Raw genomic sequence first — 18,198 nt, forward strand, 5'->3', positions numbered from 1 at the left:
TTATTAGGTATTCACTTCTTTTTGATGTCGACTTCACGTCGTCGTTCGATGCAAACAACAGACAAACAAACTCGACTACCTATGCCATTCCACACTATCCGTATATCAATGTTTTTATCAAGAACCCAACACTACACTCCAAGGCTATTTACACTGAGGGCTCTAGCAACCAATCGGTCATCAAAGAACCTCAGAATGATGCTGTGCCCTAGGACCGAACTCTTGGCGGAGCTTACTGATCCAACTACAACTTCCATGACCTTGGCTTCTTTATGGTGTTGGTGTCTGCTTTCGACCTGCTCGGCTCAAAATTGACTTTCTTTTCTCTGCCAATAGTCAAATTCACATGCGGTACTAACTTGCTAGCAAGCGTGACAAACGTGGTTCTCTACTTATAACCCAATAGAAGTCAGGCATGGCCAAAGATAGTACAAATGACCGGCGTACTATGATTCTTTGATTACGATGTAGAGGACTCAAAACCTACGAGACGGAAAATGGGCGGACAACTGGTCAAGTGAGGCAAAGACTGCCTGACAAGGACATAGCCGAGTACTTGAGGCACTGAGTTGAAGACACCACCGCCCATTACCTACACCTCAACGACCATATCTGAGTAGCTTTCCCGACTGTTGACTAGTTTCGATGCTACAAAGACAGACAGCACTCTTTCAATGGTAAACCTAGACACAAGCATAGGGGCTGCCATAGTGGTTCTAAACAAGACAATAATATCAACCCATAAGACCACTCCTCAGGACAAGCCCTTTCGTTGCTCATCTTGCCCGAATCCTGTGTTTTGAAGATATATACACTTGCCTTCTCCTTCCGATCCGTATAGACAGCCCGAGACCGACATCTGAGGCAAGTACCTCTTTCCCTCACCAAGCACGCACCTACCCTGAGCAGATGAACAACCATCACCAAGATATGGATGGCACTTGCCATGAGTATTTGCCTAGGTATGGAGAGAAGGAATGAACTGCCACTGGGCGGCCCATGTTAAAAGCTCTTCCATCCTCCGCCATGATCCATCTTCCTTTCTTCCTCCAACATACTCAACATGGCAGTCATCTCAAACATCTTTGGCCACTGGCCACCATCCATCTTTTCAGAAACCCTTTGCGCTCTGGGGGAGCCATCACTGGGGACTCAGCAGTCAATGAGGATCTTCTTAGTTCCTCCGGGGGGCAAACCTCCTGATCAATGATGGTCATCATCGTCCCCAGTCGCCCATGGTCTACAGCCAAGCTGCTCAGTGCTTGTCCTGTTCCTAAAATTTCACGCGGGCAAGATCAAATCCCAATCGTGCGACTGGCGTGAGACTGGCCTTGCACCGTTAAGTGCTGAAATGCCTGCTCTCTGTCAATGTTCCCAACTCCAAAGCGGCCTTGTTGTACGATACATTTTCCCCCAGACCATCGTGCTGTGATTCCTCAAAGTGAAACCACCACAATGTGCTTGCCAACGGGCTCAGGCCAGAGTCATCATTGCCCGTTCATCATGGCTGAGTACACCAATGATTATGGTTCTGTTCCTGGGGTAGGTGTTAGTGAAGACCTAGATAGGTACATGGGTACTTACCCCACGCAAGCTCTTATCGATATGATAAGATAAACATTTTACTTTGCCCCCATCACGGCCGCGACAATTTATGAGTCGCCGCCGAAGATCTGTCGGGACATGTAAACACTCTTTCGCCAGACATCGGCATGCTCATTCAGTTCATACGAAAAGCCATGGCCGCAGAAGTCAAGCGAGTGCCCATCCCTCCTCGGGGCGTGGATTACCGTGGCAAGGTTGTCCTTGCGCCAATGGTTCGCTCTGGCGAACTACCCTCAAGATTGCTCGCCCTCAAGTATGGCGCGGACCTTGTCTGGGGTAAGCAACCCCGGCCTCACAATGTAATCTTTATTCTGACGTCGTGTCTCGTGTATAGGTCCTGAGACTGTCGACTACTCCATGATTGGGACATCTCGACGCTTCAACGAGGACTCCAAGACTATTGAATGGTTCCGGCTCTCTTCTCAGGGCCAAAAGGAGCCTCCTGCCGATGCTAAAGAAAGCATCATATACAGAATGCTTCCTGAGATCGAGAAGGACAAGTTGATCTTCCAGATTGGCACCGCAGACCCCGACCGTGCCGTGCAGGCGGCCAGATTGGTCGCCGCAGATGTTGCCGGCATCGACGTCAATGCCGGCTGCCCAAAGCCATTCAGCACCAGCGGAGGCATGGGCGCAGCCCTCCTCAAGACCCCCGACAAGCTGTGCGCTATCCTCGAGGCCCTCGTCAAGAACATCACTCCAGAGTTCGAGATCGGGATTAGCGTCAAGATCAGAATCCTCGACACGGCCGCCGAGACTGAGGCGCTCGTGCGGAGGCTCTGTGCCACCGGCATCACGGGGTTGACTGTGCATTGCCGAACCACACCAATGCGACCCAGAGAGCGAGCCATCCGAGGACAGCTCCGCATGGTCGCGGAGGTCTGCCATGAATACGGCGTTGCGTGCCTCATGAATGGTGATGTTGAGAACCGAGACGAGGGCCTCAAGCTCGCCGAAGAGTTTGGCGCTGATGGCGCAATGATTGCAACCGCCGCCGAGAAGAACCCCAGCTGCTTCCGGAGCCAGGTGGATGGTGGACTGGCCCCCTGGGAGGAGGTTGTTGATCACTACGTCAAGACGGCGATTGATGTCGACAACCGGTTCGGAAACTCCAAGTTCCTCCTTGCTCAGATGGTCCCCGGAAAGTCAAAGTTCTACCAGCCTGTCAACCAGTGCAAGAACTACAGGAGCACATGCGAGGCCCTGGGACTTGACAAGTATATGGACGATGCCATTCACATCGACGCCAAACGTGGCCTCGACCAGCCTCTCAAGGGAAAAGCTGCCAAGAAGGCTGCTGCCAGGGCTAATGCAAGTGCTTTAGCAGCTGGTGGACAGTCTGGCAGGTCAAGACAAGAGATGACACAGAAGCGTAAGAAGGCCTTGTCCGAGCGAAAGCCTGCCACACTGGCTGAAGCTCCAGAGGTAGCCCAAGTCGCCTCGGCTGAGGTAGCATAAACTATCCTCTAGCAAAAGGAACCCAACACATGGAAAGGAGAAGGTCAGGGGCGTCTGGTTCAACTATGGCAGCTCATATTCGCATTTGTGGAGTTAAGGATCACGATTTAGGGGGTTAGAGGCTCAGCGCTTGAGCGAGGTACCTATTCAGTATGGTTTATATATCGCTCCAAAGACAATAGACGTCTATCAGTCACGACGGGACGGCGGCCTGGCACAGAGGCCATTTTTTAAGATAAATACAACACACCTCAATCATCGACTCTCAGCAAGAGGCTCGTTGATACAAATGAAGATTGTTCGGGAACTCTATGTGGTGGTACATCTCATCTCGCTTTTTAATGGCTTCCATGGATAAATTCTTATTTGCCCTTCTGGACCCAGCCCTCGACAGCCTCCCTCGCGTCCGTCACCTTCTCGTCGACATATCGCACACCCACCTCGCTGTGGGTCTTGGCGAAGCTGACGCCATTCAGGATGCTCTCACGCAGCCGGATATGGGACTGGGCAACGACAGGGAACCTCTGCTCGTACTTCCAGGTGAGGTCCGAGATGTTGCGCATGGTGACGGGGAGCACTGTCCAGCCGGCGCCGATGCCCAGGGCCAGAGGGAGCGAGGCGCGGAGGACGATGCTCCGGTTGCGGGTGATGATGCTGCCGGCCATGGCGGCGACAAGGACGTAGATGGCGCCGGGCATGAGCTGCTCGCCGCTCTCGCGGGAGGGGGCCAGAGAGGCGATGGTGCTGGTGAAGGACTGCTCGAGGTTGAAGGCCGAGTCCATGGTCTCGTTGACCTTGTTCTCGGCGGCCACAGCGTACTCGTACAAGGCCAGACGCGCCTTTCCAATATGGACAGCCAGACGGTCCGTTGGGGTCGGCGACCTGGCCTTGGGCTCCTCCTCATCGACAGGCTCGGCGGGCTGGGCGGCAGCGGGTGGTGGTGTCACAGGTGCGGGATTTGGCTTGGGGATCTCGAAGTCGTCGTAGATGGGCTTTCGCTGCAATGGTGTCAGAAGGGGACGCTCCATGAGCTATCCAAGCCACGCATCGGCACGACAAGAAAGGCAACGGACCTTGAGGCTGCTGGGACCTTCGGCGAAAACAGTGGCCGGAGCGAGCGCCATGCCGCCGAGGGCCAGCGTCGCCAGCGGCGCGAGGGAGCGCTGTGCGAGTCAATTAGCATCAAGAAGCTCGGTCCAAGCTTGGATTCGGTCACCAACCCGTGAGAACACCACTCGTGAAGCCATTGTGCGCTCAATTGACGAGTGGATGGGAAGACGTCACGCGGGATCGAGGCAGACGACGGTTGCTAGACACAATCATCACCAACGGAAAATCCAGGGCGGAGAATCCCATCCGGTTCCGTTCGGCCACTGGGAGTGGGGCATCGACGGGAAGGTGAAGTTGAGACCGGGGAATGGATGACTAAGGCTGCCCGAGTCCAGTACGTACTGAGGCAGATGGAAGTGCCGCGCCAAAGATGGAAAGGAAGGCAGGGGCCGAAGCCGGAAAACCCGACCTCCAGGGCCAGCTGCAAGCCCCAATTACTTGCTTGGCTTTACAGATTTGCCCCAGGTTTTGAATTCTTTACCCATTTTATTCTCAGCTGGCCTCTTGTTTCTTCTTTACCGACTTTCCGTCCTTGCCATTCATTCTCATCGTCTTGGTCGATATTGCCCCATGCCCGCGACTCTGTAAGCGAAGCGAAGCGACAATGCTGAATTCGAGGGCAGTCGCCTTTGGATCTGCACTCGATGCGTTCGACACGCGACCAAACCTCCTCAGCGACGAGGGATTGTTTCCGCCGTGGCCCAAGCCTTTTCCCCGAGCGCTCCGGTCGACCATTCAGCAAGCTCTGCTCACGATGATGCGGTTCTGCGCAGTTTGTTCGACGCTCCCACCAGCAGATCCTTCCCCAAATTCAGCCTCAAGAAGAGCCAGGGACTCTTCAAGAACAGATATCTTACTAGCCCGGATGGCTTCCTTCGATTCGCCAAGGCAAACCTTGAACGGGCGACCAAGATTGTTCACAGGGTTCTCAATGCATCCTCGGTGCAAGAATACCAGGCCGTTGTCCGCGACCTGGACAGACTTAGCGATCTGCTCTGCCGAGTCCTGGACCTCTCAGATTTTGTCCGGATGACGCACCCGGACCCTCGATTTCAAGATGCGGCTGCCAATGCGTGGGCGCTGGTCTATCAGTACATGAACCAGCTCAACACCATGACTGGTTTGAGCGACCAACTCAGCCAGGCCTTGGCCATGCCTGAAGTCACAGAGGTGTGGTCGGAGGAGGAAAAGACTGTGGCGGAACAGCTCAAGCTGGACTTTATGAAGTCAGCAGTCAATCTACCCAAGGCTTCACGGGACAGATTTGTCGATCTATCATCACGTATCAGTGAAATTGGTTCGGCCTTCGTACAAGGAATGCAACCAGAGAGGAAGCAGATAACTCTACCTGCTCACAAGTTCTATGGCCTTTATCCTGGTCTGGCGGCGACTCTAAAGGTTCGCTCCGAGATCACACTTCCTACTCTTGGATCAGAAGCGGCAGCCGCACTTCAGAGTGTCTACGATGAGGATACTCGAAAAGAGATCTACCTCGCTCAGCGAACCGCATCTCGTGAAACGATCCAATATCTCGAGGCCATGCTGAGACTGAGGGGCGAGCTTGCAGAGCTGGCAGGATTTGAAAGCTATGGTCACATGGCTTTGAAGGACCGCATGATGGCCAAATCACCTGCCTCAGTGATGCAGTTCCTCTTGGCCTTGAGGGACCATAACACCCCTATTATCCAGGACGAGTTGAGGGAGTTGGTATTGAAGAAGCGCGATAGGCTCAATATCCCCGACTCTAAACTCCAGGCCTGGGATAGGGACTTTTATATGGAAAAGATCCGAGCGGATATGAGATCTCGAAAGCGTCAAGAAGACCAATTGAGCTCATACTTCTCGGTGGGAACAGTGATACAGGGTCTGTCTAGGCTGTTTGACCGCCTCTACGGCATTCGCCTCGTCCCGCGGGAAAGCCTCCCTGGAGAGACGTGGCACCCAGACGTCAAGCGACTTGATGTCATTGACGACAAGGGCGACCAAGTGGCCGTCCTGTATTGCGATCTATTCTACCGCCCACAAAAGTCACCAAACCCAGCTCACTTTACTGTTAGATGCTCTCGCGAGATTCTCCCTAGCGAAGTCGCCGAGATTGCAGCTGAGCAGGACAGTGATGCGCCGACCTTTGAGTCGGCTGAGATGGCTGCTAACGACGGCATGGAGATCTCAACCAAGGATGGAGTGCTGAAGCAGCTCCCAACCATCGCCCTCGTCTGCGACTTTCCCAAGAGTGACAACTCCAAGGAGCCGGCCTTCTTGTCCTTCCACTCCGTCGAGACCCTCTTCCACGAGATGGGCCATGCCATCCACTCCATCCTCGCCCGGACAAGCTTCCAGAACGTGTCGGGCACCCGGTGTGCTACCGACTTTGCCGAGCTGCCATCGACCCTCATGGAGCACTTTGCCGCCGACCCAACTGTCCTCTCTCTTTGCTCGTCACTGGAGGTCGGATCAGCCGTTGCCCTACGAGCTCGTGGCTGAACGAGCCCGTCTCACCAAGCGTTTCGAGGGTATCGATACGGAACACCAGATCATCCTCGCCATGGTTGACCAGGCTTACCACGCCCCCGACGTTGCAAACCTAGGCTTTGATTCCACAGCCGTGTTCCATGACATCAAGGGCCGCTTCGCCCATGGGCCCCAAGACCCTCCCAACACCTGTTGGCAAGGCTTCTTTGGCCATCTGCACAGCTATGGAAGCACCTACTATAGCTATCTCTTCGATCGTGTCCTGGCTGAGCGTGTCTGGCGTGTCGTGTTTAAGGCCGGCGAAAATGGTGCTGCCATCAACCGTGAGAATGGGGAGCGGCTCAAGGAGAACCTGCTGAAGTGGGGAGGTGGCCGAGATCCCTGGACATGCTTGGCTGAGACGCTCCAGGATGAGAGACTTGCTCCTGGAGACGAAAAGTCAATGGCCCTGGTTGGAAGCTGGGGAATCAAGGATGACCATCACCCATAGATGTTGATGCACATATAAACACTCATATATAGACCTACATGTTGTTACGAAGAGAACATGTAGAAATGACAGATACAATGTGTCTTTGTTACCCAAGATGGTGACGTTTTCAGTTTGTTCATTAAGGACTATCATAGGCGTTCTCCGCCAACGCTGTGGTTCCAAAGGTCCAAAAACGCTCAGTCAGTCCAAGCACCCTGTACGCCAAACCATGACACCTAGAAGCAGGATAGGATGTGGGAACAAGTCAAAACTAATAAAATCAGAGGATGCGTACGATGGCGCTCGAAGAGGTTCAGAGAATTGTGCAGATGCACGCTATAGTGACAAGCAGAGAGATGGAAGGATTGTAAGTAGGACAGTGTGGTGTAGGGGTGAGTGAATAAATAGGTGGGTAGGTCGAGAACGAAGCCGTCTTCGCACAAGATAAGATTCATGAATCATCTGTCCTCTAATATCGAACAAGAGGGTATCGTCTCAAAAGGGGGCATGGCTGGCTGCAAAGAGAATCGGATATATGCTGAATGAAAAGGTCTGCTGGTTTAACGTAAATGTATGTGTTGTCAAATGACGCGCCGTGGATGTTGCGAGGCACTCTGGCCGCCTCTGCCCATCGTGAGCTGGGATAATGACAGCGTCCTCGCTGCTTTTGTCTGTGCTTGGTCCGCCTTGTCCAAGTCTTCTCCAAACGCCCCGAAGCTGTGTCCCTCCTCACGAGGAGTTTCGAACGACTCCGAGTACTCGCTCTCGTCTCCATGACCAGTCCCGATGCCCGAGTCCTCAGGGTCAACATGGCGCCCTTGTGAATGCGTGTTGATCACCAAGGAGCCGAGGCCCTCTTCGTCATCGTGGTCAAATGCTGATCTATCACCGAAAGACTTTGCCGTCGGAGGGGGGTCGAATCGCGTCTCCCGGATCACCATTGAATTGGACAAGACACTGAGCTGGTTGCCAAGTCTCTTCACCTGTGCCTCCAAGGCTTCTCGGGCGGAACGCTCTGTGTGGATCAGGGCCAGGAGGTTAGTGTAATGGTCTGTTGTGAATGACCCAGGCGCATCCTTCAAGAGGCTAGGAAGGCTAGTTGCTCCGCGGATGGTCGCTGTTGATGTAGGTCGGTTCGTGATGCCCTCGCCCAGACCGGACGCATGAGGGTCAAGAAACGTAGTCTCCTCGTGGCTCGATGCCTGTGAAGCTGTCTCGGAGCGGTATCGACTGGAGCTCCTGGAGCCCATCGCGACACCTATATTGATCGGGTCTAGTGGTTGATCCTCCCCTGAACGGCTTCTATGGCCTCTAACTGGAATAGGAGGTGCTGGTCGGTCTGGGTGCTCCGTCTGCGATTGCCAGCTGGGGACCGTGTCGCACATTCGGTCGAGAACCTGCTCCAACCGATGGACCCTGGACTCGAGATTGTTGATCCGTGTCTCCAAGTTCGCAGCATGTGTGATTTTCATGCCTGCCACCTGATTCATCCCGACAAAAGGCTCGAAGTGGAACGGTTCCGCGGTCGCCTTCGCCGGAGGTTCTTCCTCAACAGTATGTGCTGTCTCAGCCGCAACTACCGTCGTATCTTCGACCTCTGGGTGATCGGAGGACACAGGTGACATGAATGCCGGGTCGTAACTTTCTCTCCAGTATCTGATTTCGTCACTCCGCCGGCGAGTGTTGCCGTGGTCTTCCTCTGCCTCTGGCAACCCTGATAAACTTCGCGATCTTCGCCGCACTCCAGTAAAGTCACTGGTAATTGCGCGTCCAATTTCGTCGGGATCATCTTCATGCTGTTCTTGCCGGCTCTCTCGGCCGTGGCTGCTTGCAGGTCGCGGTGAAAGCCCTGCCAGGTGGCTCTCACGTACCCTCAATGCGCTCGCTCGTGCCTGGTTAAGACCAAAGTCGGCGCTGAGGGAGTTGCGCGCGCTCTCAATGGCTCGGACATCTTCTGGGCGGACAGAGTGAGATCTCAACGCTCGGTCAAACTCAGTGATGGGTAGAGATGCAGATCGCTTCGACTCGGCGCCTGGGAAGGGCCGACTCCGGCTCCTGGGATCCGGTCTCTCTCTGGATCTTAAACTTGGCACTACGTCTTCTGGCCGAGGACCCTCTCCTGTTGAGCGGCGGAAGCGTTCTGGGCGTGGCGGTGCCGGTGCCGAGCCGGTCTCTGAATCGGTATTGTTGGGGCTATCGCCGCCATTTGCCTTCTTCTTGCGGTTAAAGAGCTTTCCTAGGGCACCTCGAAGGGTCGACTGTTTGCGCTGGGGGCGATCTAGCTTGTCTCTTATATGGACAGCATCTGCACTGACGAAGGAGTGCCTTGCGTTGTTAGAGGGCTCCGCCTTTTGCAGCCTTGCCGGTGCGCCAGGCGCTCGGGGGAAAGTTGGTGACCTCGGTTCGTGAAAAGCCTGGGGACCGTTCCGGCGAGGCTCCGGAAAGGTGGGAGATCTGAATTGGCGGTCCCTGCTTGTTTGGATAGAGTCGGCTTGCGATTCTTGGAACTCGGCTCGTACGGGCGTTGCGATACTGGTGCCGGGGTTGCGAATAGGGAACTCATCGTCTAGCGGAGTTGGAATAGGAACAGGACCTGATATCCTCCCACGGATGGAGTGCTGACCGGTGCGAGGCCGAGCACTCCCGCCAGCGCTGGGGGTCGATTTCCACGGCTTCTTCATCGAGAGAAGCGCGGCTGAATCCAGCGAGATACCGATGGGGAGAAAAGGTTGCGACGCGACAAAAGAAGAACGAGAAACGACAGAAGAGAAGTGGAAAAAGAAAGGTGAAGCGGATCAGAAGGCGAAATAAGATGGCATGCCCTGGCAAATATCCATGAAGAAGTGGTCAACAAGGAATCCCAAAGCCCTCTATACGTGCGCTCATCTACACCGGGCAGCCAGGCCTATCATTTCGTAGTCGGCAATGCAATGTGCGTAGGTACCGTATGCAATGCTAAGCTCGAGCGTCGCCTCAAGGGCACGGCAAGACACGACGTGAAACAAGGAAAAGGAGTGTGGGGAGGTAGGGAACGGGCGGGTTTATGGCATTGCGATCGATACAACTCGCCCTTGTCCAGGAAGGGCGAGAAGAAATCCAGACAGACGGAGGGACAGGACGAGGAGGGTTGAAACAAATACGTACGGTGTTGGAGCGGTCCAAGTGGGCGGCTGGCACCTATTAATGTCCGGTCAGCAGGATAGACATGAGACGCACGCCTGGCGAACCCGCTCTTGAGCCTTGCGGGACCAGACCACTTGCGGGCTCTTGGAGCGCGAGGAGAGGTTCAATGCCACGTTGGATGACCAGGAGGGACGAAAGGGGGGCTGCGACAAGGCATGTCGAAGGTGACCAGGGGCCAGGCGGGGGGAATGGCATTCGCATTGGTAGTCAGTCTGGCAAAAGCAGGCCATGTTACCTTGCAGGACCGTCAGTCGCAGCGGTGAACAAGATCAAGACGGGATTGCCATTCCAAAGACCCAATGCCAGCCTCCGGCGTGCAGCTTTAGAGAGGTCCAGAGGCAGGTCGCGTGGGGCCGTGGATGTGGATGGGGATGGAGCGCATCTCCATCACCAGAAGCTGGTGGACAGAGCTTGCCAGGTGTCGAGCCCGAGAGCCAGCAGCGCCGTTGACCTGAACAGAACCAAGACAGGGATCGCTCAGAATGCGGCTGGCGTCACCCTCTTCCGCGGGCCCATGGCGTGTCGTCTTGTCGACAGAACAGGCAAAGCAGCGGCCCTGGACGTTTCCGTTGAAGCCAAGTCCAACGAGGGCCAGGGTCAGGCTTCGAGATCGCAGCGCACGAGCCCTGGCGTCTTTGTGTCCCTTGGGTTTCTTGAGCCGTTGGGTCACTTCGTCTCGACTACGGACGGGCATCTGACAGGGGGGAATGGCCTCAACGGGCCGGGATCCATCTTCCCTCGTGGCTCGCAGCCGGGTGCAGGGCATTCTGGGGGACGCTTGAGGCAGGGCCCCCTTGTACGATTGTCAGCAAAACGCTACCCAGTTCTCCTTCCAGAGAAGCTCCATTGGTTTCTGTACGCCCAGCAGCGGCAAACGAGTTGTGCTTGTTGCATATGATCCTGTTGTGCAATGTCCTAAAGAAAGGCCAATTATCGCGTCCCTGGGTTCACGTACTAGGTATGCACGAGGCACGTACCGCCAAATACGGTGCCGTCTTAGTTTTGATCGACTGTCATGTCAATATTGTATTGAATGTCTGGGCTGTCGTTTCGTTCGTTATCTCCAAGATTAGCTAGCACATTCATTTCGGGTGAGAATTGAAGACAGAAGAAAGGTGACGATCATTCTCCTTTGTCAAGATGGACAGGAAAATGAGGTGCCTGCTGTATACGGGCTGCGCTTGCCAGGTTCGTGCTTGAGGCAGGTGCTTCGGAGTTGGGGTTGCCCGATCTTGGGACGCCCTGAGTTGCTGCCTCAGGTCTGCCAAGGGAAGGGACCTGTCCTCTACCAATCTCGATCTTCATCTTCAAAGCCTTCATCTCTTCTCGCTAACAAGACGGCGAGATCTCAAGTGCTCGACAACGGATGTATCAGAGCTACTCCGTACAGACAAAGCAACCATACACGACTGACGATCTGCCGCCCCGGTCTGGAGCACCGCTGAGGCTCCTCCGCCAGCTAGTCCTAGTGCTGCGGTCTGAGCTCAACTTACTTGCATCACGTTAGTGCCACCGTAAAAAGCAAGCATAACTCCTAACTGGAAAGCCACCCTCCAACTCGACGCCCAGATCCCAGCTTGATGCTCTGATTTGGCAGTCGTTAACACATGAGGCATCGCCACAGGTCTGGTTTCTAACTGTTCAGGCTGATTACAGGCCGACCCCTGTGACCAACTGTGCAGGGAAAAAACCGTCACATACTGGCATGGAGACCACCATCTCAATTCATGCATGTCTAAGCCAGCAAGTGAGAGCCCTCCAATGCCTGCTTGCATTATCAACTAAATTAGCATCGCAGCCTTATGGCGGCTGAAGAGCATATCGTGAGTTGTCACCGTTTTAGCCAGAATTGGATGCCAACACAACCTATCAAGCTGACTGACAACTCGCATCAGAGATATCCGCTCTATATGACAGCTGCTAATCAATGACAACTCTGCGTCAGGGATCTCGCGTCACCGTCCCTACGAATCAGCTTGACAGTTGAGTATCCGACAATCTCTGCTCCACCTTGGTCTGCCATGCAGCATCAAGGAGCATTCCTGCTCCAAAGATCCGCTGATCTACCGTTTCCTCCGCAGCACGACACCGGAGGACTGAGCGTTCAGACCTTGACAGCCCGGAGCTGAATGGCTTGTCAAAACTAACGATGCGTCTCGACAGCGTCGCATGCCGTTGGGCAAGGGGTCCCTGAAACTGACACGACGGCGCTCTTGTATCCTGCGAAGCTAGTGGCATGGCGGGACCGCACCTTGCTCGAGAGACATGATGGATGCGCGATTCTTGGTGAGCAACTTTGTTCCCATCGCGTTTTCACTGGAATGTCCGTCTTCCACCAACCAAGGTTGCTCGATTTCCCTTGCACCAGACAGGAATCCTGTTGTGCTTAATAGAACGCCGGGTTTCACATTAGCTGCCACCTTGCACCGCGTCCCCTTTTCTAGTTGACCAATTTTGATAGTTCTTCCGTCACGGCTCGGCCAAAGGGTTCTTCTCGCTTCAGCGTTGCTCAAGAACCCTTCAAGATACTCCATCGGTGCTCCGCAGTGAGAAAAACGGAGCAGGGATCTCGTCCCCACGGTCCGGTCCCACAGTGAGTGACCTGAAACAATGCAGGGATGCTGGTGGCAGCGTCGCGACCGCGTTTCTTGAGAAGCTACCCGTACCCCGAAAGCCTTCGCAGCCATCAAGGATACGACACGAACAGGCGGAGGATAGGCTGCCCCAGACAAGGGACCTTTCCCAATTCTTCTAGAATAGCGGCCTCAACACTATCTTTGGAATCAGAGCCATCTTTGAAACGGCGAGCTAGGCATTGTTTCAGGAGAAGCTAAGGTCAGCCGTTCTGCTTGTCTCCTCAACAGCTTCGCTACCCAGAACAGCGGACTGGAATTGACGGCCGACAGTCGGGTTATCGGCCGAATGATTTCCAGAACAGAAGCTGTTGATACCCTCTTCAGTCTCCTACGATGCGACGTAAAGACTGACAGGCCTCTGCTTCCCGGCGATCTCAGCGAGCTTGGACCTCGAAGGACGCTCAAGCTTGGTGTGTCACGGTGGACGCGTCTGGGTACCGCAGATCGGCGTTGTCTTCGAGAAACTGCATCCATTTCTTCAAGAAACTGCTTCCTCTGTGGCACAGGTAATACACATTAGCGGTGCTCCGTCTCAGGTGGACAGCTGGAACAATCTGCGCAGTGGTTGTCAAACCGGAGGCTGCAGTTTGAGGCCCAGCATGCAAAAGCGGCTATCGCTTACCTCTGAACGGTTTCCGAGTCTCCGATAACTGTCAACGAGCGCTTGGGACGTGTCATTGCGACTAGACGCTCCTGCATTAGTGACGGCCCCATCATGTCCGACCTCGCGTATTGAAAATAGCCGGAATTGAGTCTTTCAAACTCACCATTGAGACGGCGCTTCTCACCAAGGAAGCCGACCTCGCCTTCAGAGTTACTCCGGACGAGGCTCACAATGACTGCCTCTTTCTCGCGGCCCTGAAACCCGTCCACACTGCCTAGCTCTATGCCGGGGAACTTGTCCTTGAGCGAAGCTAGTACGGCGAGCTTGGGGTTGATATGGTATCAGCCTACGTCTCACAAAGACATAGTGTGTCCAAGACAATCAACTTACCTGGGCATTGTAGGGGGTCACGACGGCAATATCTTCCGGACGGACTCCGGCCTCGACGAGCTGCTCCACGTGCTGTCGCACGAGGGCTGCCTCCATCTCGTTGCTCTTGCTCTCGCCGTATAAGCTCGCTCTACCCTTTTTGGGGTTATCCTTGTCATCTTCCTCGTTCTTCTCTGGAAGTCTCCGCCCTGTGTGTCGATGAATATGAGGGGCTCATTGGTGTTTTCATTATCCTCGACATCGTAATCCAAGTCTTTGAGGAGGCGGTGTTTCACGGCATCCGCCGCGATTAGCTTGGACTCGTATAGTTCGTCAGAGGGGAAGCGCATGATGCCCTCATGCATTCGGTACTGCGTAGTTAACATGCGCTTGATGGAAGGCCCGTGCAAGGCCAGCAACCTGTCGAACAGAGTGGTTTCGAGGGTGGCACCCTTGGGGATTTTGACACCATCTTTGATTGCCGGTTTGACCTTTGTGTTGGACGACTTGATGGTGGGAGGGAGCTGTAGATGGTCACCGGCACAGACAACCTTCCTTGCCGACAGCAAGGAAACCCAGCACTGGGCCTCGAGGGCCTGACTAGCCTCGTCTATAATGACGACGTCAAACTCTTGGTTGCGTAGCTGGAAACCACCTGCGCCATGTAGCGTTGCGAGAACAACCTTGCTTCCGTCAATGAGGCTACTAACGCAACGGCGTTCTCTCTCACGATATTCTTTACGTAGCTCCTTCAGGTCGGCGTAGATAGCCTTGCGCTCCCTACCGCTCTTGGTCTTTTTGATGGAGGCTTGCTTCGCATCCATCTCGGACCGAACATCCTTCACTATGGCTCCAGCCTCGGATGTCTGGGTGAGCACGTCTAGAGAGTGGTTTAGAACAGAGGGCAAAAGACGGGCAGGGTGACCAAGTCGAAGGATTGGGACTTTGTGAGGCGAAAGTCGCTCAACAATGTTGTCGACAGATATGTTGGAAGGGCCGCAGACAAGGATTCTCTGGCCGAGTTTGATCATTTGGAGGATCAACTCAATTAGAGTATGAGTTTTGCCAGTCTACAGATGTCAGTGAGGTAATATGTATCGGCAAGTCTGGTCAACTCACCCCAGGGGGGCCATGGATCAAGGCTACCTCGCGGGAAGCCAGGGCAAATCGAATTGCATCCTTTTGTGAATCGTTGAGGGTGGGATCAAACCAGTCGATTTGGCCAACGTTTTCATCTTGGGTCAGATCCTGGGCGACTGGTGATGGGCTTGACAAGCCGAAGAGAACTCTGATGAAGCTCGAGTATTCCGACTCGGTCATCTTTTGCAGCTTCTCCATGGTTTGATTCATCCTAGGCAGTATCAATATCAAGATAAGTGACACAGTCAGTGGATAGAAGAGGAGCTTAACCATACCGCTTATACGTGACCTCGTCTGCCAGCTTGACGGCCCAGACTCTTCCTGAGAAGGCAACTTCATCCTTTCCCTCGTCCAGCGCAACGCCTATCCATCCACGACTCACTTTTGTCACGACGCCTCTCGCACCCTTCCTCTCCAGCTCCTTGATCTCACGCTTTTTGGCACTCCCCGCGGGCTGCTCAGCAACAAGGACAATGTCTCCGGTGCGCAGACCATGTTCGGGAAGCTCGCCCTCGGCACCAGCGCGGGCGGTGGCAGCATCAGGCGAGAGCTCGAAAACAGTCCTGCCACCGAAACCGGTACGCTGCGCCGAGACGATGAGGTTAGTCAAGGCCAGACCGGCGCGTTGGAGGCCCGTGGGGCTGTGGTTGGAGATGAGGGTGCTCGTCTCGCTGATCTCGGTCTGAAGCTCCTGATCTAGGAGGGCGAGCTGGGTTGACGCAAAGGTGGGGACGTCGAGGGGCTCTATCCCGGGTGCCATGATGTACGAGTCTCTAAAAGGAATGGACAGGGTAAAAAGTTTGGAGTGTCAAAAGTGTTCGAGGGTGTGTATGAGTGAAAGGTGGGATTTCATATGTGTGGGTGTGATGAGGGGAGCTCCAGAGAAGGACCCCACCACAGCCCGAGCTCTGACGTCTGCCTGCCTTGTTGGGAAGGATTTGAGATCAACATCATGAGAACTAAGCACGATAGAAGACATGATTTTCAACATGTGTTCAATATTTGCAATGTCGTCAATATCCATTATTTAACTTGACCATTCTGGTTCTCGTACAGGCCTCAAACAGCGCCGAGGTGCATAACCATTCCGCTGGTATCAAGTCATGATGCAGTTCAGTGCAGTTCAGTTCCCATACCTATATTGTAATCACGCTGCGCAAAAAAACTTTGGCGCAATATCAAGCAAAAACTCCAAGCATCAACGCTCCCATCCTCATATCAAGATAGTTCCGAGGGATCATTACAAAAATCAACACCCATGGCGAACCCGAAGATCAAAAACACCGAGACTTTATAATTCCCGTTCGGACGGATGTATAGCAATCACGACCACGAGTGAGGCCACCATGATGGCAAAGGCAACAAAGGCGACAATGGTGATGGTGCCGCGGCTGGCCGGGAACTTGCCCTGCATGACCCAATGCTGGGACTGAAAGTAACGCCTGTAGCCGAGGAAGAGGGTGAGGATGCTGATGCCGAGGAACGTTGTTCCCAAGGGCTTGCCCATCTGGCGCAGCGTGTCCATATTCTTTGCAGCGTCGATGCCACCGTCGAGGGAAGTGTTGAGTCGGAAGAGTTGTGTTACTGCTATGCCAATTGAAGCGAAGCTGAGGGAAGTTCGGAGCCAGGCGAGGAACGTTCGTTCTAAGAGGTCGTTGTTAGAGACTTGATGCGTTGAGATTCAAGAGGTGGGCGTACCAATGGCGAGGTGATCTCGAGCAACACTACCCTTGTTCTCGAGCTCAATGGATTGGAACTTTTCGGCTTGGACCTGCCACCATGATGGGTCCTTGTCCTCGGGCTCGGACTGCCGCGAGTATGTCATGCCGGGGGCAGCAGGAGGGTGAGCATCGGAGCTCTGATGCTGCGAGGCAGGCCTTGGCCGACGTGTGCTCCGGGTTGACGTCTTGCGCACGCGGGCTCCCGAGGTTACGGCGGCATTGTTTGTGGTTGTGGTTGTGGTTGTGGTGACGGAGTTGTAGTTGAGCGGCGGGGTGTGTGCGATGAAGCCGGTGGCCTCGTCGGCGCTGCTATCCTCTATGATGGGGTTCACCGCCGAGTTGGTCCGGGGCGGGAAGATGGGGCTTCCGGGAGCCCGGGGGACTTTGGGGAGGCGGTGCCGGAGACCATTGTTTCGGCGCGCTCACGGGCGTTCTGTTCAAGAGGCGGAGCTCCTGGTCAGCGCTCACTTTTCCAACGTTTGGCTAATGGATTAAGCTTGATCGAGTATCGTAGGGCCAAAAGGGAAAAAAGAAGGAAGAAAAAGAAGGATAAGGTAGGTCGAGCACGCGAGCTTTGGCCGATCTATCGGGAGCTATGTCTAGCAGGGAAAGATGGCCGGGGGGTGAGGGGGGTTCACATGCGCCACAGCGCGATGAGATGGAAGACGCAAGAAGAGGAGAAGAAGTTGTCACGCTCTAGTATTCACGCGGGCATGGATAGAGGATGTATTGAGGGTTTTGAGGTACACCTTTTTTATCTTTGCGCAAGACAAACAAAAGATGCAACCACCAACCAACATGAAAGAGATGGCAACCTTACCTCGAGTATCTCGTTTATGCGCGCACTCGACGATTGGCGTCTGCCGTTGCTCAGCTGGAAACTGACACTGGTAGATGCATTGTCATTGGCATTGGAAGGCGTCCTTCCCGAGACACTTTGTCCCGTGGACTCGCGCGTCAGGGCGGGGACCACAGGGTCCGGCGCTGCGGGATGAGGAGCGGCATCCTCAGCCATCGATGTTATCTTTTAAACGGATGCAGGCTCGTGTTTAGCGGTTGGTGAGATAAAGGTCGCCAAGGTTGCAGGTGGCGTCAAAGGCGGACAACGGGGCAGTTGGAACTGACGGGCGTTGAGGGGAGGACACAGAGATAGAAGAAAAAATGTTGACAAGTTCGAGATTCAAAAGTTAGAGGTGCTCCCATCGTGACGCCAGCGCGGGCTCCATTCTAGTCATGGGTCCCGTCTCAGTGGAGCCCGAACCGCCTGTGGTGCTTCTTGTGCTTGTGACGAGGGGTCGCGCTACAGGCGCTGAGAGGATCAATAAAGGGCCCATCCTTCAATTGAACGCCTGGAGAGGCGGGACGATTCTTAGATGCGGCACTGCCGAGTCCGATCTCTGGGGGTAGGGGACTGAAAATGGCACGAGA

General features: G+C 54.5%; 7 protein-coding genes across 7 annotated transcripts; 2 read left to right on the forward strand and 5 right to left on the reverse strand.

The window, feature by feature from the left end:
• Positions 1 to 1,739: 1,739 nt before the first annotated feature.
• MRS44_002997 (uncharacterized protein) lies at positions 1,740 to 3,063 on the forward strand (the record flags this gene model as incomplete). The annotated part of the gene is made up of 2 exons (XM_046270623.2): positions 1,740 to 1,881; positions 1,940 to 3,063. The coding sequence occupies 2 exons, from the start codon at positions 1,740 to 1,742 to the stop codon at positions 3,061 to 3,063; spliced, it is 1,266 nt and encodes a 421-aa protein (XP_046137111.2).
• A 362-nt stretch (positions 3,064 to 3,425) lies between these two features.
• On the reverse strand, positions 3,426 to 4,310 carry MRS44_002998 (uncharacterized protein; the record flags this gene model as incomplete). The annotated part of the gene is made up of 3 exons (XM_046282959.2): positions 3,426 to 4,061; positions 4,137 to 4,226; positions 4,284 to 4,310. The coding sequence occupies 3 exons, from the start codon at positions 4,308 to 4,310 to the stop codon at positions 3,426 to 3,428; spliced, it is 753 nt and encodes a 250-aa protein (XP_046137112.1).
• A 433-nt stretch (positions 4,311 to 4,743) lies between these two features.
• Positions 4,744 to 7,135, forward strand: MRS44_002999 (uncharacterized protein; the record flags this gene model as incomplete). Its single annotated transcript, XM_065623040.1, has 3 exons — positions 4,744 to 4,757; positions 4,797 to 6,530; positions 6,622 to 7,135. The coding sequence occupies 3 exons, from the start codon at positions 4,744 to 4,746 to the stop codon at positions 7,133 to 7,135; spliced, it is 2,262 nt and encodes a 753-aa protein (XP_065479112.1).
• Positions 7,136 to 7,698: 563 nt separating this feature from the next.
• On the reverse strand, positions 7,699 to 9,798 carry MRS44_003000 (uncharacterized protein; the record flags this gene model as incomplete). The annotated part of the gene is made up of 1 exon (XM_046270589.2): positions 7,699 to 9,798. One exon carries the CDS (start codon positions 9,796 to 9,798, stop codon positions 7,699 to 7,701), a length of 2,100 nt encoding a protein of 699 aa, XP_046137114.2.
• An 824-nt stretch (positions 9,799 to 10,622) lies between these two features.
• On the reverse strand, positions 10,623 to 11,066 carry MRS44_003001 (uncharacterized protein; the record flags this gene model as incomplete). The annotated part of the gene is made up of 1 exon (XM_065623041.1): positions 10,623 to 11,066. The coding sequence occupies one exon, from the start codon at positions 11,064 to 11,066 to the stop codon at positions 10,623 to 10,625; it is 444 nt and encodes a 147-aa protein (XP_065479113.1).
• Positions 11,067 to 13,337: 2,271 nt separating this feature from the next.
• On the reverse strand, positions 13,338 to 15,809 carry MRS44_003002 (uncharacterized protein; the record flags this gene model as incomplete). The annotated part of the gene is made up of 6 exons (XM_065623042.1): positions 13,338 to 13,431; positions 13,559 to 13,863; positions 13,931 to 14,002; positions 14,065 to 14,979; positions 15,029 to 15,260; positions 15,325 to 15,809. 6 exons carry the CDS (start codon positions 15,807 to 15,809, stop codon positions 13,338 to 13,340), a joined length of 2,103 nt encoding a protein of 700 aa, XP_065479114.1.
• Positions 15,810 to 16,340: 531 nt separating this feature from the next.
• Positions 16,341 to 17,785, reverse strand: MRS44_003003 (uncharacterized protein; the record flags this gene model as incomplete). Its single annotated transcript, XM_065623043.1, has 4 exons — positions 16,341 to 16,693; positions 16,748 to 17,191; positions 17,239 to 17,266; positions 17,591 to 17,785. 4 exons carry the CDS (start codon positions 17,783 to 17,785, stop codon positions 16,341 to 16,343), a joined length of 1,020 nt encoding a protein of 339 aa, XP_065479115.1.
• Positions 17,786 to 18,198: the final 413 nt, after the last annotated feature.

The sequence above is a fragment of the Fusarium solani genome (assembly GCF_023522795.1).
Source record: "Fusarium solani strain SB1 chromosome Unknown bctg00000001, whole genome shotgun sequence".
Lineage (NCBI taxonomy): Eukaryota > Fungi > Ascomycota > Sordariomycetes > Hypocreales > Nectriaceae > Fusarium > Fusarium solani.